This window comes from Tamandua tetradactyla, chromosome 3 (genome assembly GCF_023851605.1).
Source record: "Tamandua tetradactyla isolate mTamTet1 chromosome 3, mTamTet1.pri, whole genome shotgun sequence".
Classification (NCBI taxonomy): domain Eukaryota; kingdom Metazoa; phylum Chordata; class Mammalia; order Pilosa; family Myrmecophagidae; genus Tamandua; species Tamandua tetradactyla.
In genome coordinates this window covers 91755044-91779849 of record NC_135329.1, presented here as the reverse complement: position 1 = coordinate 91779849, position 24806 = coordinate 91755044, and the positions used below count along the sequence as shown (strand labels likewise).

The 24806-nt window shown below is 39.1% G+C and overlaps 1 protein-coding gene across 10 annotated transcripts in view; it reads right to left on the bottom strand.

The window, feature by feature from the left end:
- The window catches only part of CLASP1 (cytoplasmic linker associated protein 1), a 316174-nt gene that overhangs the window by 255939 nt on the left and 35429 nt on the right, over positions 1-24806 (bottom strand). For all 10 annotated transcript variants that reach the window (XM_077153522.1, XM_077153515.1, XM_077153516.1 and 7 more), the window contains exon 2: positions 22804-23283. In XM_077153522.1, the coding sequence (XP_077009637.1) occupies positions 22804-22998 (195 nt within the window). In that variant the 5' untranslated portion in view covers positions 22999-23283. The remainder of the gene's footprint in view (positions 1-22803; positions 23284-24806) is intronic.

The following is a 24806-nucleotide window of genomic DNA, read 5'->3' as shown; positions in this document are numbered from 1 at the left end:
AACTTCTATGTGAAACCAAAGGGAGAGATGTCTATTCAGTGCAAAATTTATATTTTGGGTAGTGCATTTCCTAATTCAACTTGTATGATAAGTTCAGTTGAACACCATAAATACATGGAATCTTGAATTGGGTGTGAGATCTTGTTGGTTTGTCCAGGTTAGTGTGATGCCATGATATATCCCAGAGTAATTTGGGCAGTGAATAAAAAAGTATTTGCAATGTACTCTTGTGGGACTGGGGAGAAGGAGAAAATATTCAACTTCCGCAGCATTTGGAGAATTTCTGATATTCTCATAAGCAGTGGGGAAAACCAGATCAATAGGCCAAGCCCTCGATCTTGGCGTCCGCCCCTATGAAACTGCAAAGGATAGGCTAAGCCTAAAATTGGGCCCAAGAGTCACCCCCAAAGAACCTCTTTTGCTGTTCACATGTGGCCTCTCTCTTTAAGCCAACCCGGCAGGTGAAGTCACTGCCCCCACTCCCCAGGCCTCCTGACTACATGGGACATCAAAATCTGTAAAACACAACATAAACAAATGGGAAACCAGCTTTGAAAAGAGATGTAGGCATGGTCAAATCCCATCTTACTATTATTTGTACTCACCAAAGGATATGGAAGGAAAAACATAACAAGATTGGACTCTACAGTGCACTAAACCATCAACTCTTAGAAAGTCAGGATGAACACAACAATCACGAAGGATTACCAGCTGAAGGTGGAGAAAATGGAGACTTTCTGAAGACCCTGATAGGACTGCTCAGTTGAGGCCATTTCATTTTTTTTATTTGTTTCCATGTTTTTAAGTTTTGTTTTATTTGGGAGGAGAGGGGGATGTGGAATGCAAGAACCCTCCAGCAGCGTTACAGGACTATAAGAGATCACAGCCCCAGCTCTGAGGTGTGTGTGGGGGGGGGGGGGGGACACTTTCACAAACAAGTAACTTCAGTACAGTGTGAGACCAGATAAAAGCGCTTGCTTGCTTTCAACTCTGATGAGAGGTACCAGGCGCATCTCAGACACTACCTATCTTAGATGCACAACAAGCCATTTCTCCCAGAAGACCTGATTGCTTTTTCTGGGAAATGGCCCTTTCAAATTGGCTCTGTGCCCTTTTAACATGACTTGAAAGAGTTTCTACTGGCCAAATATAGGACATCAAGAAGATACACAAATGGAATGGGTTCAATACAACAAATGTTTAAATTCATGAGTTATATTAATAGTAAAAAGACTTTCTCTGGTCTTCTTTAGAGGCTGTAGGGTACCAACTCATTGTTTTGAAAACTGATCAACTGAAGAAAACAATAAGTCAGTGAAACTGCTTTTCCTATATAGAATGTGTATCAGAGTAACCAAATAGTCAACAAGGTAAAGTTTTTCTTTATAAAAGAATTATAGATAATAAATAAAATTAAAGTAAATGATAAAGCTGCCCCACTATTTGATAAGGTAGTCAACTGAAGCAACAATCATCAGTTGCTGCTAAAGCATTAAGACTGCTTAGAAGCTGGTTAACAGAGGGATTAGAGTGACAGCATCTGAACATACTGATCAATCTTCGCATTGCCCAAAGTGGGACAAGTAGACTACATGGACCTCCTAAAAGGATGCAGAAGGATGAACATACTGGCATCTATGAAGCACGAATTGCAAAAACGAAAACTGAGCTAAGTAAGCATCTAGAATCAGAAAACTACAAAGTTTTCTGGAAATAGAAAAGCATGCTAAACGGCACAATGACACAGAAGGATGCAATCAGTCCAATCCAGAATTAGGAAAATCTACAGGACAAATGATCTAGTCTCTTCAACAAAAAAAATGGTAAGAAAAATACGAGGGTTTGGGGAAGAACATCAATTTTAACAGAAATGTAAATGCAATTTGTGCCATCATCTCAATCCTGATTCAGACAAATCAACTGTAAAAAGATATATTTGAGACAACTGAGGAAAACTGAAAAAGTAGTTATTAGATGATATTAAGGAACTATTGATAACTTTGGGGTTTGATAATGGCATTGTGGCTTTTTTTTTAGATTTCTTTTTTTAGTATTTCTGCATAGCTCTTTATTTTTTAACATCTTTTATTGTATAATATAACATATATACAAGGCAAAGAAAGAGAAAATCAATAATCTTCAAAGCACACTTCAAGAAGCAGTTACAGAACAGATACCAGAGTTCGTCATGGGCTACCACACCATCATCTCAGACTTTTCCTTCAGGCTGCTCCAGAACGCTGTAGGCTAGAAGTATTTTTTTTTTAATCATCACAATTGACTTTTCTTTTTTGTTAAAAATAACATATATACAAAAAAGCAATACATTTCAAAACACAGCACAATCAGTTGTAGAACAGATTTCAGAATTTGGTTTGGGTTACAATTCCACAATTTTAGGTTTTTACTTCTAGCTGCTCAAGTAGAAAAAAGCCAAGTGTGGGCTAGGTGCTCTGGGAGCACTGATGATACTAAAGACTAAAAGAAGTATCAATATAATGATTCAGCAATCATACTCATTTGTTAAACCCTACCTTTTCTGTATAACTCTACCACCACCTTTGATTTTTCTATCCCACTCTTTAGGGGTATTTGGGCTATGTCTATTCTAATTTTTTCATGTTGGAAGAAGCTGTCAATAATATGCGATAGGAGGATGGAACTAGTCTGATGTTGTGGAGAGGCTGGCCTCTCTGCATTTCAGGACTTCTCTGGTCCAGGGACCTACTAGAGTTTGTAGGTTTCTGGAAAGTCACCCTAGTACATGGAACCTTTGTAGACTCTTACATAACACCCTAAGTATTCTTCAGTATTGGCAGGAATAGTTTGGGTTGGGGTTTGGCAAGTTATGATAAGTAGCCATGTCTAACTGAAGCTTGCGTAACAGTGACCTACAGAGTAGCCTCTTGATCCTATTTGAACTCTCTCAACCACTAACACCTTTTCTGTCATACTTCTTTCCCCCTTTTGGTCAGGATGGCAATGTTGATCCCACAGTGCCAGGGCCAGACTCATCCCTGGGAGTCATCTCCCATGTGTGGCTATTTTTAAGTTTTCATTTATTAGAGATATATACTGAAGTATTTACAGGTAAAAGGCTATAATGTGTGGGATGTGCTTCACAATACACCAGGAAAAGAAAAAGTGGCAGGAGGACAGATGCAAAAAGAATGGTAGAATTCTAATAATTGTTGAACCTGGGTGACAGGTATGTGGGGATTCACTGTATTTATTACTCTCTACTTTTAAGTATGTTGGGGAAAAAAATATGACAAAAGATTAGAAAAGGATACACCCCTTATGTAAGAAGTGATCATCACAATGTTCAATGTTGTTTAAATGGCAAAAACTTGCAAGCAACCTAAATCTCTAGTAATAGGAGATAAATTAGGCAAATCGTAACACATAAAAAGCACTATCATGAAGTCAATGAAAATGACCAGGTCTTAACAAGAAAACTTACTCTAACTTTACACTGAGTAAAACAAAACTAGCAAACAAAAACAAACTGTAGGGGAGCACAGATAGTGTAATTCTAATATGAAAGAATGCTCACCTAGATATGGGGACTTCTGGGCGGAGATATGCCTTTTGAAAATAGAGTATTAACCTTACCCTTAGATTGTGAAAACCCATTTCACTTCATAATAACATTTTAGATTTGAGACTGATCATTTAATCAGGTGGTTTTTAATCTCCTGTCAGGCACCTGTGAAGATTCTGCATCCTCCCAGGACAGGGCTTCCCTGTATTTACTACTAAGAGGACTGACTGAAAGGCTTGGTGGGACCTGGAATGTGCTTTCCCTCAGGTATGAGATTCCTTCCACATGGAATCCTTTCTCCTCTTCTTGAAGAAACTGAGATATAATTTGCATATATTAAAATTCATCCTTTGGGTGGGCCACAGTGGCTCAGCAGTTCTTGCCTGCCGTGTCGGAGACCCAGGTTCAATTCCCGGTGCCTGCCCATGCAAACAAAAAAAAAATTCATCCTTTTAAAGTATGCAATTCAGTAGTTTTCAAAGCATGCACAAAATTGTGCAGCCATCACCACTATCTAATTACAGAATATCCTCATCAACTCAAAAAGAAACCCAAAGTCCATCAGGAGTCTCTCCCCATTCATTCCTTCCCCAGTTCCTGGCAACCATTTATACAATTATAATTCTTACTATGGTTATTTTATTAGGAAAGGGGAGAGGAAGATGCAATGCATTCATTCATAAATCAAAGGATTTCCATTCTATAAGATTTGTCACATATAAAGAACAAGCTTAACTCCACACGTACCATTATGCATTGAGGAATATAAACACTTTCCCCTTGAACTAATCCTTCTTCTTCTATAAAGCAGAAATCAAACCAAACAGCAGACTCGCCTTACTTGTAGTCTAATCAACTCTGAACATTTAGTCATGGCATGTTCATCATCTTCTACCTCAAAATTCTGAGGGAAAAACAAAAAATTGATGGCAATTGCCACAAAAAGATAAATGAAATGTAAAAAAAGCAGTAAATGAAGTCATTAAAATGAGCTAAATTCATACCAATGTTTGCTTATTTAGCTGGCAAAATTTATCAAAACTGTTTATGTACTAAATGCATAACAGATTTCCTACAAATATTTCATATTTTTAATTTTTTAAATCTTTTTAGAGCAACCAGATTAAAATGCATGGAAAGAAATAGAGCTGAAGCAGTGAATATGCTTAGTGGATCCTTGGTCCTAACTGCATATTGCTTGGGGATCACCCATATATCAAATTTGAAGTTACTTTATTATGACCATGTTTCCAAGATAAGAATTAAGGAATCACTGTAAGTTACCAGTGATGTTCCTTCCTGTCAGATATGCAATTGTACACGTAAACAGAGGCATTGCTCTTTTCATTAAATCCAACTTCCATCTATTACTTCATTTAATAGACAACACAGACAATTTATTATCTTCATCATATCCTGACAATATTTTCTCAGAAACAGTTGTAGAATGTTTTAAAATGTGTTTATAAAAGTAAGATATGCCTATTGTGGAAAACTTACAAAATACAGGAACACATAAAGAAAACTTATCATTAACAATTTCATCACATAGATTAATACCATTAACAATTTCACATATTTTCTTCTAAACATTTGTTCACAGCCAAGATCTTGCTGTAAATAAATTTCGCACCTGCCTTTTTCATTTTACATTATGCCACAGACATTTCCCCATGTCACTGAATACCCTATAAACTACACTTGTTGCAGAGAACACCCTCATATGGCTAAACATACAGATGGACATACATATATATCCTACGTTTTCTTAATGCTGGACATGTATATTTTTCCTATTTAAATGCCAGCTTATTTCAAGTGCTTTTTTAAATATCATGCACAATTTCTTTCATAAGCAAAAAAAAGGCCACACATTTTGGCTCCAACAGACTAGGTTATTTTCAAGCAGTTGTGATGTGGAGTCACTGCCAAATGCCACATTGCTGTCTGAGAAAAAATATCATCCATATCACCAGGACTTTGGAATGAACAAACAATAAGCTGCGGACTCTTTAAACTATTTAGAAATTAAAGGCCCTGCCTTCAATCAGTCAAAAAGCATTCTTTCCTAGCCTAACTTGCAATCAGAGCCCTCTCCTGACCTTTAATACTTTTTACAGAGTGGGGAGATTCATTTTGTTTACCTGTGTCACTTAGGTAAATAGCTATTTTATCTAGCCGACCTTAGATTTCTAATTTAGATCCTTTTTCCAGGCACACCAGCATCTAGTAAAGATGACCCCCAGAAGCAAGGTTTCACTTCAGAAAGAGGACAGCCACAGTGTCAGAGCCTTAGATCCAAGCAGCCAAGAATTCCATGGTGGCAGGTCAGGATATACAGTCAAAAACAGAAGATTTCCAGGCCCATTTTTAACAACTTACCTAGCAAATAAACAAAAGCTCAAACTTCTAATTCTTCTCAGTCCATGAGCAAATTATTTGTTTAAATTAATATAAAACAAACTTCTTTCTAGAAACTCTGGGAGAGAGGATTCTAATCAAATATTAAAATAGACCCAGCCAAAAAAAAAGATACGAATTTTATCCTGGCATAAACCTCATTTTAAAAATTTCTTTAATTTATCTGATGCTTCACTACATCGAGCTGTTTCCTTCCTAATCTCGGGTATCTAGAAATGGTAGTTAGAATCATTTTTCTCTCTCCCAAAATCTCCTTTGTATTTAAATAAAAAATAAATGAATGTCTTCTTTTCAAACTTGGTTCTAAGGTCACTGAAACTTCTTTCGGTTGTTAGAAGAGAATGCTGGCCCACCTAAAATCCTAACTGTGTTTTTCTTACCCACCTGTGGCCCCTAAGCCAGTTCCCAGTCACTGTGACAAGAAATTGTTATTGCTCTTCCAAGCACCTGCTGAACTTTTTTTAAAATTCCTTCCACTGAAAATTTAAACTCACTACCTATCACTATTAGCACAGCAGGAAATCCGAGACTTGCTTTGTTTTTCTTACCATGTCTGCCAGAGGCAGAATGAGGGAGTGATGGCTTTGAAGTTCTAGAGATTTCCATTCAAAGTCCAGTCAAATGCTCACTGCCCATGTGCTCTATAGGATATCACTTTGCCTCTAAGAATTTCAGGGCTAGTCTCTGGGAATTGAGGTAGATTTCAGAAAAACGTATTTAACAACCTAGAATTATGTCTGATACAGAGCACAAGGTCCAATATATGCGATTACCTTTATGGTGTTCAGACAGTCTCTTTTCCACAATTTCCTTCACCATTCACTCACTTTTGGGAAAAATACAAAATATAGACTTCTAATTTACCTTTGACTTCACTTAAGCAAAATCATCTTCCTCTTTTCACAGAGCAACCAACACAGTCCCCACCAGGACTGGTGTCTCCCTACCCAAGTCCTTTTCTATCCTTGTTCATATATGTTCTCTTTAGTACTTCAATATGATAGGTTTTATGCTCATCTGAATACAATGCAATTTCTTCCAACACTGAAAACCTTTTACTAAGTGCATCCATGGCTCACTTACACAGTTTGTGGAATTATGCCTAAGATGGAGATATAAAGCCTCTCCCTTATTATAGCTTGAATCTTGCACACACTCCAGCCATAGTTTTTAGTGGAGAGGAGAATAAATTCCCCCACCTGATTTGAATATGACCCACACAGATATGACTGCTTATTCAGCTACATGCTTGCAAAAGAGTTCCCTTAAAAAATAATAATAATAATAGAAAAAAGTGGGGTATATAGCCCACAATCCCTCCTAAGACACATATTAATACACTATAGACCAGGGCCCAGACCAGGGCCCATGAACTTTCCCACTACCTGGAGTCATGCAGCCAACGTGTCCCCCACTGCGTCTCCTGAGCTAAAGCACTCCTGCCTGGCATGAGGCCATTCAGCAACTGGTTCTTCATTCCTCTGTGACCAGTCTCTCTGCCACTGTTGGGCTATTCTGGGACACTTTACATCCACAGTAGCTGTACAGAGGTAAGCAATACTGGATTAACCTCAAAGAAAGGAAGGAAGGACATCATATTGGATACTATAAAATAATAACATAAAGCTAACAATTATGTAGCACTTAAACTATATGCCCAACACTTTTTGTGATGAAAATTTTACCCTGGCAACATCATCCCCATGAGACAGATATTGTCCCATTTGCAGCAGTCTCTTCTTCCAGTCAAAACTGAGGCTCAATGACTTGCCTCAATCCACACAAATAATGAGCAGCAGAATTGTGACTAAACCCAGCCCCTCTGATCCAACCACCTGAGTCTTCCTATGAGATCCCTTGGCCTCTCAAGTAATCTAAAACATAAAATTTCAGCCAAAGTTCACAATCCCTCAGTGGTCATATTTGGACCCCTTGTCCCCAGCCAAGTAAGTCCCCTTTCTTTTAAGGGAATGATCCCCTGTACCCCATCCCTTAATGTGATGCTCTCTGAATAGACAGCATCATTTTCTTGCACAGCCGGATCCGCCTGGCCACAACAAGTGGGTCAAGGGCTCATAGAGTTGTTTTGGCTGTGGTGGTTTCACTCTAAGCTGGAAAAAGAGACTCTTCTCTGGTGGGGGAGATACAAGGTGAAAGCCGGAGCCAAAGTAAATCTGAGCGTTAACACTGAAGACAGCCTGTGTCAGAGAATGAAGGACAGGCAAAGTCCTCAGCTGGCCTAGTCTAAGGCTGAGTGCCTGTCCCCACAAAGACCTCAACCACCACCCAGGGCCATGACCAGCCCCAATAATGCCTCTTTTCAGGTTAAACTGGTTGGAACTAGATTCTGCCCCACACAAAGCCCACCGTACTTACCCTGTATGATCAGAAAGAATACTAACAGTCCTCTCTACAAGGTTGTTTTCTGAAAGGCTTTCTCTGGTTAGACTGGAATCCATGAAGAACCGACTGACTCCACCACACATCTACTCTTTACCACCCAACAAAACAAAATTAGCATCCATTCAGCACTGTTTAGTAGCTTCCATTTAGCCCAGTAAGGGTGAGCTGACATTTAGGTTATAGTATGTGTGAACACTTAGAAAAAAGGAAAGAAATATTCCAAAGAAATGGATTACGATGGATTTTTCTTGTGAGATAAATCAGTATTTTCCCCATTCTGTGGAGAAACAAAGTAAGATAATGGGATTACATAACAACAAATGGATTCAACTTTTTAAATCTATTTCAAAGTTGACTTTGTAGAGGCATTAAGACTTCTTCCTAAATGCAGGCACCTTCCTCCCTGCTAGTGTTTAATATACCCCAGACAGAACTGATTTTCATCAATCATGCAAAGGGGAAATGGTATTCACAAAACTAAAATTATTTACTTTCTATTCCCTTAAGGTATGCTCATTTAAGAAAGGTTAGAAGCAGAAGAAATATTCTGCAACGCTGCTTCTAACAACACAGAGATACCTTCTGTCCAGTCTAATGAAAAATAGCAAGAGAAATGGTAATGCCCGGTTGTGGTGGGAAGATACTTGGGCCCCACTGGTGGGAAGGTCATCCGGCCAACACTCTGACCAGCAATTCAATCTTTCCATACTTCCAGCATAGGAGCACAGAAGAGGGCAGCAACAGATGTAAATACAATGCTGTTCAGCACAGAGAAGCTTCAAACAATAAGCTCAAAAAAACCTAAATGTTAGCAACCATATTATGGTTAAAGAAATGATGGTTAGACATTCATTGAAAAGAATATTACTTTAAAATTATACTAAATATTCTAAGTGATTTAATCTATTGATTAAGAAATATGATTGTGACAGACATTTAACATGAAAAGAGCACCAGATACAAAAGCATATGCAGTATGATCAGTCATATAAATATGCTTTCTATCTTTTCTTTATCGATACAAACAATAAAATGATGGTTGCTGCCTTAGAACAACAGACTGAGTGATTTTCACTTTTTTATATAACTTTATTCCTGGAGTTTTGTGAGTCTGTCCTTGTTTGTACAATTATATCACTTTAATTGTAATCAAAACAATTTTTTTTAAATCAGTATTTGAAAAAATACTTCAATTAAGCAGGCTTGAGAAAAGTATTTGAAAAAGGTTTGTTACAAAGATGTACACATCAATTACAGAGCACATATGGCTTAGGACCCTCAGCCAAAGTAAGAAAATAAATACGAAAATATCTCCATGACTATTTTTCTAAATGTTCTTCAGAATCATTTGGTGTTTTTTCTTACAATGTCTTTTCTCCTTCAAAAAGAAATTAAATGCATCCTGCAGAATTTTTTACATGTCAATCTATAAATCAATGAATTGCATCCTAGAGCCTGAAATCTTGAAGAAGCTTCAAATTCATCCCAGGCCTTCAAATATCCAAACTAATATCCCAAAAGATCAAGTCCTCCTCCAAAATAGCATCACTCAAATCAGCTTCTCCCTCACCAGCCGGTGGTCACACTGACCACCACCATCACCCGCTTCCTAACCCCGCAGTCATAGCTTGGTGCTGTGCCCGAGTCCCTGCCCCCCTGAGGCCCATCAAGGGCTTCCACCGCCTGCCAGTCAGTTCTGAAGTCCTACTACAGTGCCCACGGGCAGGCTCTCCCTTTCGCTCCTCCAGATCCCACCACCTGAACCTTGCTCGGGGCTCACTTATGTGAATCTCCTCCTACAAGGAGTCTGCTGAGCCATCTCTCCTTCCTCATCCAAAGGAATCCTAAAGCCCATCTCGTCTACAAAGCCTTTAGAGGATTATTAACTACGGAGAGACTTCTACCAGTCATCAAGCCTGGCACAAAGAACTTCCTCCCCACCTAGAACACCAATGATTTGGTCCACAATGGACAGTCATCTTTAATAGCACCCTCCTTGCTCCTACCTAACATTCCATGTAAAAAGTAGCTACAGCTCAGGTAAGTCCACCAGCCTGAACTCCCCTTCAAGTCAATTTTATCCAATTTCTTTGGATTCTTTGCTCCAGTCACTGTCACAGACTCTCCCTCTACTGAAACTTAGAAAAATAATTCAGTGGGCAGGTCTGCCCAGCTTTGGATTTGCTTTTCACCCCAGCTGCTGTCTGACAACCCCCCACCACTATCTCCTTAAGCCCAAAGTGTGAGTTGGTGAGTGCTGTCTAGAAGAGTTCAATGAACCAGTTATTTCAATTGAAATAGCCTGATCTCACTCTGTACTTTCCTCTGTGCTAACACTTGCACACTTTACTTTTTCACCCTCCTGCAAAGTGTCCTTTAATATTCTGCTAAATTTAGAAAGACATTTTACTATTATATGCCTTTTTATCTGCACTTTATAATAGTTATTAAAACTTACAATCCACCATGCCTCCAATTTTTATCTGGATGCTAGGAAACCCAGAGCCCAAACCAAACTTCATCACATTATTTTAGTATATGTTTACTAAATTATTGGATTGCTGTAAATTCTTTATGACTATTAATAAATACAAATGAGATTAATTTTAAACATTTTTCTTCATAACAGTAGTTAATTTCGGAGAAAGATTAAAATATATACTTCACTCCTCCTATACAAACAGATATAGAATATACATTTCAAATATATATGGAACCAGTAATAAATGTAGAGGGGATGATGGAATTAGAAAATCACCCTTTGCCAACCACCATGGTAATAACTATTTTAGGTAAGTATCATCAATGGCTGCTAACATTAGTAGGTGAAAGTTTGAGGAGACACAAGATAATTAGGTAATATCAAAATATCTCCCGAAGAGATACTTATGAATTAAAAATGGGAAAATAGTTTTTTGGCATAATTTTTGGTGTTCTGGTAAACACATTCTTTCACCAGGTGGGATTAAAAAAAAAAAAATCACGTGGCCCCTGGTATGAAGCACTGTGAAGGCCACAACCTCACTTCTGTGGTTTCCCTGCCAAAAATGCAGGGTGGAGACAGGGAATAGGGAGTTAAGGCAGTTTAAATTAAACTGTACCAAGTTTCTACTTGGAACAATGGAAAAGTTTTGGTTATGGATGGTAGTGATAGTAGCATAACACTTTGAATGTAATGTTAACAGCACATGTAATGTTAATAGAAATATATATCTGAACGTGGTTAAAAGGGGAAATGTTGGGTTATATATATGGTACTAGAATAAAAATTTTTTTTTAAATTCCATGGAACTGCATAAAACAGTGAAAGTACAAAAATGTGCTTTCATTAACTGTGACAAATGTATCACACCAATGCAAGCTGTTAATAACCTTATGCATGATTGTTCTGTAAACTCACAAGGTCTCTAATTTAAACAGAGAAAGAAAGAGACATCATGTGCCTCCCAATATGATGCGCTAAGGTCACAACCTCATTTCATGGTATTTCTGCCAAAAAAATGCATAACCTTAATCTAATCATAAGGAAAAAATCAAACAAGCACAAAATGAAGAACTATGCAAAAGAAATGGCCTGTACTCTTCAAAATTATTAAATCAAGATCTGTTTCAGATTAATTTCTTGATTTAGATAACTGTACCATGACTATACAAATTCATATCCTTGTTTTGAAAAAATACTCACTGAAGACGTAGGAGTAATGCAGCATTACATCTACAATGTACTCTCTAAAGGGATAGACAACAATGCATAGAGAATGATAAAACAAATATGGTTAAACACCAGAGGATGGGTGAAACACACATGAAAATTCTTTGTACTGTTTTCTGAAGCTTTCCTGTGGTCTGAATATTTTCCAAAATAAAGTTTCAAAAGTATATTGAATCATCACTACCAGGACCAAAAAAGTGTTTTAAATACACTGAACTTAAACATTTGTTGTTTATTTGTTTATTGAAGTACAAAATGGATCAACCCCCACTTGGGGACTCCATCTCTTAAAGCAATCATTGTTAACTGTGACATATATTCTTGCACCCTTTCCTTTATGCTGCAACAAATACAACATCTGACATTATTGTGAAATTTATAGAAAAGGTAGCATTGTGTTTTGATTCAGAGATGGGCTTTAAAGTAAGACTACCCAGGTTAAAATCCAGCCTCCCATACTTTCCAGTTATGAACCTTGAGCAAATTTCTTCACTTCTCTCAGGCGGTTTCCCAGGCGTAGACTGGAAATGATCATCGGGCCAGATCATTCGGTACCTACGTCATGATTAAATGAGGTAATGAACACAAATCGCTGGCCCAGAATGAATGTTTAATAACGTGAGTTCGGGAAGCATGAGCTATCATGAGCCAGTTAGCCTTATGGCTGGCCCCACATTCTCACCCCAGCTTTTCTCTTTTTCTTTCTGCTTTGAAATTCAATTTATGATTTCTTCTGTCATACGTAACCTCTTATGAATTTTAACTTTCTGAAACAAAGCACCATTAAGTGTTAAAAATAAAAAGAACCGGTTAAATTCTAAAACAGGGATCCTCAATCATTGGACTAGTTTTTAACAGATTTTACCAGGATTTAAACTCACCCTTTCTAGTAGCTGCTGCCCTGCCCAGGGACTCTGTTATCAACACTCTACTACTACCACCCACTGGAGGCCTCCTTCCAGGGCACAGGTGGAGTGACAAGACTACAGGAAGACAAGTGACCTCAATCCCACCTGAAAGTGAACCTTCTACTGTCTTGTTTTCATTTGGCCCCATAAAGACATACTGTCATCACCACCTTCCTCCTACTTAACACATGGTACACTCTAAGCCCCAGGCTCAGCACTTTCGCCCTCACACTAGTCTGTGCTCTGCCACAGGTGTTCTCAGACCCAGTCACAAATAAGGAAATAGGTGCAGAGCAAGTCATAAGTGGCACAGCTGGGACAGGAAACCAGCAGTCAATTCTCAAATCTGAATTACTTCCAATATACTTGACTATCTCTGTATTTATACAAATACACATTTCGGGAGAAATGCTATTAATTACAGACCCCAAGGACCACACCATTTTTATCTGACAATCCACATAAATTTTCTTCAAAGAACTTTTCCTGAGTTCAGTGTGCTTTTACTTAGTGCTCCTCAGTGTACAATAGAGGCATCTGTTCACCTCCTGCAAACACCACAACACTGCCTGGAAATCCTGGAGGGAACAGACAGCCTCTGAAAGAACTCATCATTTGACGACAATGCTGAGCAGGCTGCCAGAAAAAGAAACAGAAGTCACTGAATAGGAATCCAATAATCTTTTCTGGCTCTCCTCTCAAGGACACAAGGGGGTGGGAATGAAAACCTCAATGAAAGCCAAGGTTCTGCAGACAGGCAAGGGAAATGAGAGGAACCTCCCTTATATCTCAGCACCTTCCCCTTCTGCCCATAAATAGCACTTGATCCCCGGATAACCCTGAGCTCTGCAAAGAAGCTTAAGGAGAGACTAAATCTTTGAGAGTGCACAGAGGTACAAGTGTCCCAAAAGTGAGGAGGAAGAAAAGGAAACTTGTCTGAACCCTTTGCAATTCACTCCTTTTGATGCTTCCTGGCCCCATTAAGCCTCCCTCTCCATCAAGGCTCTCCCATTAAGCACACTCTGACAACTGTTTCTTCTCTATACTACAGCATCTATACACACTGCTACAGCACAACTTAAGAGTTCATTTTCTCTCTCCTGTCCTCTCCTATGCCTTGCCTGGTCCCCCAATTAGTCTTTCAGGACCCGTACGGCAGAGACAAGGGACACTCTACGTTAACAGGGAACCCATGGATTTCAAATACAAGACAACATGGCCTGAGTCTTCAGATAGACTTAGGCAGACCTAGGCTGCCCAGACACAGGGCCACAATCTGCTAGGGCAGGAAGTGTGTCTGTCTTTTCCCCACTGTATACCAGCAATCGTTAAGTACACAGTTAACTTTGGTTATTGCCTACAGAACTGGGTTCAAGTCCTCAAAATCTTAATTACCAGCTCTGTCGCAATGAATAAGCTACTTGACTTCTTCAAGCATCAGTCTCTTCATTTATAAAATGGGGATAACAATATCTACGTCATATGGTTACTCTGACTTAAAACTGAACACATATTTAGCACAATTTCTGATACACGGGAAATGCTCTATAACCATGAGCTATCGTTACTATTCTACAATATGAAATATAGGTCCATAATCACTTATCCGGGACTTTCAAGGCCAGATGTGCTCTGAATACATAAGTTTTCAGGACTTAGGTAAAATAGTGCACACACTAAATAGGACACACCTTGAAAAGAATCTGGGGCAGCAACACAGAATCAAACACAATAATGTTTCTGCAGTGAAACATGGCTTAAGCAGGTAAGAAAACACTATAAATAGTCTCATATCAATTCAATTCGAATCAAATGACAATGAATAACAAAAAAAAAACTAGATTTTCAGAGTTTTTTAGGATGTGGGGATTGTGGGTAAGGGATTGTGGACCTGTGTTTATAAAAAGCATGTGGTTACCCACTAGGATGTTTTGCTTCCACAAAGTTCACAAAACATACAAGGGCCTATGCAGGTGGGGACATGTGAGGATCCATGTTACTTTACTGTCTGGCAGAACAAGAGCTGCAAGATTGATTTAGAAAGTTGCACAGCACGAGACCCTCTCAGTTCCCTCCAGTTGCCACAGGCCAGGCAGCCACAGCAGGTCAGATCACTCCTAACTCTCACCCCCTATTATCTGAAAGAAGATGGGGGAACAGGGAGAAAACAGGAGTGCCTGGAGGTACACACAGGAATCCACCTCACCATATTTCCCTTTCTTCATATTTTAATCAAGGAAAGAAAACGGAGAGGGTATATCAACAAAAGCAACCATATTCAAAATTTTTTTTATTTGTATTGTTCATGTCTGAGCAATCTAGAGAAGACGCCTCATAAACAAGTAGGGTCTCCAGTCTCTTTCCAGGCCTCCCAGAGTCACTACGACAACTTGGAAGACTTGGAAGCTACTAACCAAGTCCATCCAGGTTGGACAGCACTGCCACTAGGTGGCCCTCCGTATGTCCCAGATGTAGGAAGGCACAACTCAAATAGCTAACTACTCAACTCCAAGAAGACATCTGCTACCCAAGAAACACCAAGACCAGTTCACTGTAGATGACAGCCCAAGAGGATGCAAACTGATCCTAATACTAGTCTGGGTGAAGAGACTTAAAAAAGACAAGGTTTAACAGGACTGACTGTAAATATTCAGAAATGCATAGCACAATACTACCTGATTGTAGCACAATAATGTAAGTACACTGAATGAAGCTGAATGTGAGAATGATAGAGGGAGAAGGGCTGGGGGCACAAATGAAACCAGAAGGAAAGATAGACAAGACTGAGATGATATAATTTAGGCATGCCTAGAGTGGACAATGATACGGAATAAATGTTCAAATTAAAAAATGTTTTTGCATGAAGAAAACAAAGGAATGTCAATATTGCAGGGTATTGAAAATAGATCGTCATTCATATTTTAAAACTTCAACTTCTGTGTCAGACTACAGCAAGAAATGTTTATTTGGTGCAAAATTTATATTCTGACTAGTGCATTTCTAATTTAACTTATATGGACAGTTTACCTGAACACCAAAAGTACATGGAACCTTGAACAGGGCATGGCATTAGATTTTGTAGGTTTGTCCAGGTTAGTGTGATGCCCTGATAAATCCCAGAGTGATATGAACAGTGAATAAAGAAGTAGCTGCAAAGTGTCCTTGGGGAGATGTGGAGAAAGGGAAAAAATTCAACTTCCCCATTTGGAAAATTCCTGATATTCAAGCAGTGGGGAGAACCAAATCAATAGGCAAGCCCTCAATCTTGAGATTTGCCCGTATGAAACTTATCCCTGCAAAGGAAAGGCTAAGCCTACTTAAAATTAGGCCTAAGAGTCACCCCCAGAGGGTGGGCCACAGTGGCTCAGCAGTCAGGAAGGCTTGCCTGCTGTTCTAGTTTGCTAGCTGCCGGAATGCAACACACCAGAGACGGATTGGCTTTTAATAAAAGGGGATTTATTTTGTTGGTTCTTCAGAGGAAAGGCAGCTAACTTTCCACTGAGGTTCTTTCTTACGTGGAAGGCACAGGATGGTCTCTGCTGGTCTTCTCTCCAGTCCCCTGGGTTCCAACAACTTTCCCCGGGATGATTTCTTTCTCCATCTCCAAGGGCCCGGGCTGAGCTGCAAGTGCTGAGATGAGGAATGCCAAGCTGCTAGGCTGTGCTACCTTGCGATCTCTCATTTAAGCACCAGCCAATTAAGTCAAACATCACTCATTGCAGCAGACACGCCTCCTAGCTGACTGCAGATGTAATTGGCAACAGATGAGGTTCACGTACGGTTGGCTTATGTCCGCAGCAACAAGACTAGGTATGCTCACCTGGCCAAGTTGACAACTGAATCTAACTAACACACCTGCAATGCCAGAGGACCCGGGTTCGATTCCCGGTGCCTGCCCATGTATAAAAAAAAAAAAAAAAAAAGAGTCACCCCCAGAGAACCTCTTTTGTTTGTTAGATGTGGCCTCTCTCTCTCAGTCGACACGTAAGTGAACTCACTGCCCTCCCCCCTCTACATAGGACATGATTCCCAGGGGTGTAAACCTCCCTGGCAACATGGGACAGAAATCCTAGGATGAGCTGGAACTCAGCATCAAGGGATTGAGAAAACCTTCTCAACCAAAAGGGGGAAGAGAGAAATGAGACAAAATAAAGCGCAGTGGCTAAGAGATTTCAAACAGAGTCAAGAGGTTATCCTGGAGGTTATTCTTACGCATTATATAGATATCCCCTTTTTAATTTATGGTGTATTAGAGTGGCTAGAATCAAGTACCTGAAACTGCAGAGTTGTGTTCCAGTAGCCATGTTTCTTGAAGATGATTGTATAATGATATGGCTTTTGCAATGTGACTATGTCATTGTGAAAACCTTGTGTTCGATGCTCCTTTTATCTATGGTATGGACAGATGAGTAAAAAATATGGATAAGAAATAAACAAATAATAGGGGGAACAAAGGTTAAATAAATTGAGTAGACTGAAACACTAGTGGTCCATGAGAGGAAGGGGTGAGGGTGTGGCATGCATGAGGTTTTTTTTTATTTCTTTTGCTGGAGAGATACAAATGTTCAAAAAAATGATCATGGTGATGAATACACAACTATGTGATGATACTGTGGGTCACTGATTGTAACCATGTCAAGAATGTTTGTATGTTTGTTTGTTGTTCACAATAATAAAGACAATAGAGATTGCTGTTTGGAGCCCTATCCCCAACAACAACAACAAAAAAGGCAAGTCTTTCTGACCTATCATGTAAGATGGTCTAAAAACTAAACTGCGATCCATTTAAACTAATGCTACCCCAGTCCCCAACTATATGCAAATGATAAGACTTCCTCTTCTCCCAGATGAATCTTTAATAGCTCCCAGCATTGAAGAACGTGTTTTCTCAAGTGGCACATAGTAGGTGCTCAATGTTCTAGGGCAGGGATCCACTAAGGCCCAATGAACCTGTTTCTGTAAATAACATTTTATTGGCACACAGTTACATCTATTCATTTATATATTCCCTGTAGTTGTTCTGTGCTACAACAGCCCAAACCAGTTGAAAAGGTTAGACCATCTGGCCCACAGGGCAAACTCTTTACTATGGGCTCCTAAAGAAAAAGTTTACTGAGCCCTGTTCCTGTAAAAGGAATCCCTGGCAAGAAAATCAGGGACCTTATTTAAATTTCAGTTCCATAATGAGTAGAGAAATCACCTCATATTTCAGAGCCTCTGCTACTTTATGTTTAAAACTAGAATACCGACATCTACCTGGCACAGGGCTATAAGGACATTTAAGTAAGACAGATTAAATGCCTGGCACAAACTCGGCAAATGAACTCACTGCCCTCTCTCCTACATGGGACATGACTCCCAGGGATGTAAATCTCCCTGGCAATGTGGGACAGAACTCCTGGGATGAAGCGGGACCCGACATCACGAGATTGAGAAAGTCTTCTTGAACAAATGGGGGAAGAGGGAAATGAGACAAAATAAAATTTCAGTGGCTGAGAGATTTCAAACAGTGTCGAGAGGTTATTTTGGAGGTTATTCTTATGCATTATATAGATATTCGTGTTTAATTTATGGTGTATTGGAGTGGCTGAAGGGAAGTACCTGAAACTATTAAGCTATGTTCTAGCACCCATGATTCTTAAAGATGACTGGATAAAGATATTATTTCTACAATGAGACCGTGCGATTGAGAAAACCTTGTGTCTGATGTTCTTTTCATCCAGGGTATGGACAGATGAGTAAGAAAAAATACGGATAAATAAATAATGGGGGTGACAAAGGGTAAAATAAGTTGGGTAGATGGAAATACTAGTGGTCAATGAGAGGGTGGGGTAAGGGCTATGGTATGTATCAGTTTTTTCTTTTTTCTTTTTCTTTTTCTGTAATGATGCAAAGGTTCGAAAAAATGATCATGTGATGAATACACAACCATGAGATGATACTAGGAGCCACTGATGTACACCATGTATAAAATGTATGTGTGAAGACTTCTCGATTAAAATATTTTTTTTAAAAAAATGCCTGGCACATACAAAGTCACCAGTAAACGACTGCTATTAAACTGCAACTAATACCAAATACAAATTTGTCTACCATATTAAGCAACATTCAAATGCAGAGGGATTTAGGCTCCAGCCAAATATTTTTAAATGTAAGACATTTTACTGGCATTCACATGTATTTCCTGTAAAAAAAGGAATAACACTCAAGCACTATTGTTTTGGAAGGCCAAAATTACTTCCCTTTTCTTCTCCTTTTAAACCCTTAATGAAAAAAAAAAAAAAAACAAAAAAAACACAAGAAACCAAGCTTCAAAATCTTGTTTAAAATAAAGCTAATCCCTTCTATCCATACAAACTATCAAAAAAAAAATAACATAACTAAATTAAATCTCTGAATAAGAAGTCTTGATCTATGATTTTTTTAAAAGGAAGGGAGCAGGGCAGGAAATTCTAAGAGAGAACTTGACCAATTTTGGTAAAGCAATCAATCAACAATACTCGCTAAGCATCAGCTCTAAGTTGCTGAGTTCACTTGCGAAAGAAGTATTTGTTAGGCACATTCTGGGTTCTGGGCTCTAGGATCCGGTTATGAACAAGACAAGTTGACACCACACAAGAGGGGCCGCTCAGCACTGTGGACAATTAAAACCACCAGACAGAGCCCTTCACTGCAAAACCAACTGCACTAAGCCATACAAGACATTAAATCTTATATCCTAAGCGATGATCACATCTAACACCTGCTCTGTACAGTTAAAGGAATTTCCCATGGGTATAAGCAAGTTGGCAGCAAAATCCATCATTTCCTTTGCACCACATTGCTTTTGCTTAGGAAACTACTTCATGACCTCTAGAAAAACTCTTACTCAATCTTCAAAACTCTGGAATTTGACTGCCAGGGATGAGTCTGACCTGGCACCGTGGGATCAACAATGCCATCCTGATCAAAAGGGGGATAAGAAGTGTAATAAATCAGGAAGTTCAAATAGAGTCGACAGACTACTCTGCAGGTCACTCTTAGGCAAGCTTCATTTAGACACTACTATCTATCATAACCTGCCAAATCCTAACCAAAACCATTCCAGCCAATCTGAAAGAACACCTAGGCAATATATAAGATTCTACAAAAGTTCCATGCACTAGGGTAACTTTTCAGAAACCTACAACCTCCAGATGGGTCCCTGGATCAGATAAGTCCTGTAACCTAAAGGTGCCAACCTCTCCAGAATATCAACTAGCTCCATCCCTCCATCCCATATTATCAACAGTCCCTTCCAACTAGTAAAGTTAAGAATGGGCATAGCCCATATACCCCTAAAGGGTGAGAGAAAGATCAAAGGTGGAATTATATAGAGAAGGTAGGGTTTAACAAATGAGTATGAGTGCTGAATCATTATATTGACATTTCTTTTAGTCTCCTGTCTTAGAGCAGATAGAAGTAAAAACTTAAAATTGTGGAATTGTAACCCATACCAAACTCTGAAAAATGTTCTACAACTCATTGTTGTGATGTGCTTTGAAATTTATTGCTTTTTTGTATATATGTTATTTCTCACAAAAAAGAAAAAGAGAGAGTGGATTGCGATGATAAAAATATCTATGTTCCTTCTAGTCTCCAATGTTCTGGATCAGCTAGAAGGAAAAATCTGAGATGAAGAAAGGGTAGCCCATGATAAACTCTGAGATCTGTCCTGTAATTACTTATTGAAGAGTGCTTTGAAAATTCTTACTTTTTTCTTTCTTCACTGTGAATATATGTTATCTTATACAATTTAAAAAGTTAAAAGAAAAACAAACCTGAATTCCTCTAGGTAGTTACTATTTTCTTCTTCTGCCTTCCCACAGAACTCTACATTCCTCTATTACTGTACATACTATACTACATCATAACCATTTGCTTATTTATCTGTTTCCCACCGATATATGCGTTATGAGCTCCTTGAAGACAAGAACCATGTCTTGATAACTACAGCTGATGATTGAGGGCACATCATATGGCAGGTTTGTGATAACTTTATATGCACTCTCTTTCCGAATACTCACAATTACTCTATTATCCCCATTTTATCGATGAGGAGACTGAAGCATGTGCTGCAGATCTTATAGGGGTACATCCATGTTACTCCTGCGTAACCCTCCACCTCTTCCTTCCTAACAGGAACTTGATATTGTTCAAATATCCTCCCTCCTTCACACACACAGTCATGAACTCCACTCAGGTGAGACTGGACCTCTTCTTAAGACCAAGAAGTTAAGTATGATGATTGATAAACCAATTGTGGACATGCATTCCACTTCCACTTCCAATGCTTGAACTGGCATGCAAAGCCACTATGGCCAGTGAATATAGACAGCTCTGCTAGGGAGCTTCTCGGAAGGGCTTCCTCTGAAGTAAGAGACACAAGCAACACTCTTCTTTCCTGGACATTGCCTTAACTATTACCAAGCTTCTTATCTGAGATGCTAAATTTCCTTACAGTCACCTTAAACCTGTTGAATCAAGAGTTTTTGGATACTCTCAACCACAAGCATCCTATATCCACACACAAAAAGTGGTCAAGCTGTGATTCAAACACAGACAATGTGACATCATAGCCCTCAAAAATTTAACGACTAGATTTTCATCTCTGGAGCACTTCCACCATTTAGCACTAATGCCTAGAGCACCTAAGAAGCACTCACTAACATCAGTTAAATGAATAAATATATGATTGAAAGAGAATTTAAGCTCAGTTGTCGAAGACAGGTAGGATAAATTCTATATCAAATTGTAAACGAACAATTAGGGACCTAGGTAACACCCTTAACAAGTAGAAAGCCTGTCCACTCTTCTATTAGGCTGAGGTTTAGCACATTTGGAAAACAGAACCCATACTACAGTAAACAACAGAATTCTTTAAGTACCAGCTGCCAAGTTCAAAACCAATCTCAGAAAACCGGATCAATGAAAAAGAACACAAAAGATTTGTTTCTATATATCTCATTCACAATGTCTACAGCACCTATTAGCAGTCATGCAATCTTCCCACTCTTTCCTGATCCAAAGGGCCACTCTCTTACACACACACACACACACACAGAGAGGGGGAGAGAGAGAGAGAGAGAGAGAGAGAGAGAGAGAGAGAGAGAGTGTGTGTGTGTGTGTTGAGCCAGAAGGACAGAGCTCTTCAGCACTTCTGCACAGTCCAGGTTTTATTCATGAGAGTTCAGTCCTTGAACAACAAAGTGGTCAATCTTCACAGCTCATTTGGGCCATGGGATCCATCCCCCAACAAGGATGAATAGAACCTGAAGGATATCCTCCAGGCCATTCCATACAGGCCACTGAAGAGTCCTCACTATTCCATACTATTTCTGGCCAGGAACCCACGTGAACTTCAAAACTGTGACCTGAAGGTGAGATGTTTCATATCCTATTACCAATTTCATCCCCATAGAGAAAATCAATGAGGACACTTGTCATTCATGAAAGGCCACTCATCAAGACATTTTTTCCCATAACCCATTTGCTGGAAGACACAATATACAGTTTAACTTCAAGGCAGCAAATGCTTATAAACTTCCCAACATAAAATCCTCTTTAATATGTTCAGTTGGCCTACTCCCTAAGTGCCAAAGGATAAGAATTCTTTGCTCTCCATCAAAAATCAAAGAAAATTCTAGTGGGTCTAGATTGAAATGTCCAAAAGCCAACAGAGTGTCTGAATGTTTTATTGGAAGCCAAGGAATCATGCTGATTGCTTACAAAAGATGTTATTTAAGGAGCAAGAGAGCCCAGCCACCTGCAAGAGTACCCTCTAAAACACAGCTTACCTTGTAATTGCTAGAGTTCACCCAAGAGGTAGCGAGTCCATCCACAAGTTTATCTAACATGGTCTGGTCATGCTCAAGGTCAGCAGACTTCTGTTTGTCTGAGAAATAATCTATAAGTTCTTGGCCAACCTGTAGTCGCTTTCCTACATCCTTCTGTAACACCTGTGCCAGGCAGGACTCCATGCGAGGCTCCATGGTGGAATCCAAATCCAGATCAAGCAAAAGCTAGAGGGCAGTCAGGATGACTCCCTCCTGCTAAACCTGCCCTGGCGGCTGCCTCTTTGTTCGCTGAAGGTTACCAAGAGCCTGTGTCTCAAAGATGCAATCCGGGGAATGGCAACAATGCACCATGTGTGTCTGAAGAGCAGCTGGCAGGATATTAAAAGTCCAATTTAAATAACTAGTAGGCGATAAAGGAGTGAGTGGCAGAGTGATGCTCTACTATTGGGTCTGAAATACTTCATAATTCAGCAGTCCATTCTGAAAAATAAGAGAAGAAAATGGCAAATCAGCAGATTAAACACTCAAATGTTATGAAACATTAAATCAGAGAAAAAGCTATGCATGCTGCAGAATCGTTTATAATCACAAGTGGAGTGAGAAGCATGAACGCTTGGCAACCACATCTGAATAACATAATTATTATTTTTATCAGGAAGACTGTCAAAGCTCAAAGAAAAGAGCCAATGAGCTACACAGTTGGTGGGTAGATGTTTTTTCACAATTTCCTAGCTTGTAAATTGCACCAGTCAGGAAAGCAGTCTTCTCACTTTACTTAGCATATTTATTTGTAGCTTAAGTTTTGCTTCCCACCAAAAAATCTAACACCACTCTGTGTCTGAATCATTATAGGTACTGCAGCTTATTGCCATACTCTCAGTCTTCTAAAAAAACCAAATCCTGGAAGCAGGGCAGGCTCCACTGAAACACCATTAACCAAAGTGGGCAGCTTGGAAACAATAACCAGTCATAGGCAGACATCTCCATCAAGCAACTTCTCAATGGGGTGAGTAGTGGCCCCTGCCTCCCCTGCACCCCAAACAAAGAGAAACTGAGAAAGTAAAAAGACAGGCTCATTTTCTGATCAGTTCTGACAAAGTATTCTCAGCTGACAACTGCACACTTGGGCTTGGTGTTTCGTTATTGACATAAATTTAAAAAGGAGGTCTCAAAATCATCTTTTGGATAGGGCAAAACATATGATATGAGAAATTGTTTTAATTAGACACATTTTATAAGCTGGCTGGCTCATCTACAGCTACTAGAACAACTGTACACAATTATTTCATATTTCAATTTCTTTTCAGCTAAGGTTACTACTCAATTTCTCTCGTTCTAATCCAAGAAGACCCAGGGAAAACGCGTCTTCAATATGTACCACCTCACTGATAAGGTACTGAACAGAAATGTACTTCATACCAACTGGAAATCCCAATTTTCAGGGGTTTAAATCAAGTAAAATTAAAATCCTGAGCAGGGTGAACAGACCAATTCTCTTCTTTTCTAATACCATGTCCTTCGCCATCCCTATCCCAACATAAAAAGAGCAATGCTCTTTCTGAGCTATAGAATTTTAGATTTTTGATGACAATAGGAATCACATAAGTTCAGTTATTCCTGAAGAAACCCTCCTTCAAAACTCCTGGCATGTGATTATTCATTTTGAACTTTATTCTTTCTATTGATACAGGGGGTGGGGGTAGAGCGGCATTCAATGAGACTCACTACTCCACAGGGTAATCCTTCCTTAAACTGAGGAATTATCTGCTTTCTGGTCATTTCCATACCATGGGACAGTCTCTCCTTCACAAAAAAAAGAACTTCAAATACATAAAAGCAGTTATTTCCCTTCATTCCAATTTTTAGTCTAGACAAAAATATTTCCTGTCCTCAATCAGCTTGTATACAGCACTAAAGAAGATTTCAATTATATAGGAAAACTAGAAAAAACAATAGAAATTTTTCTTTCTGAGCCCAACATGAGCCCAAGAAAGAGAACAAAC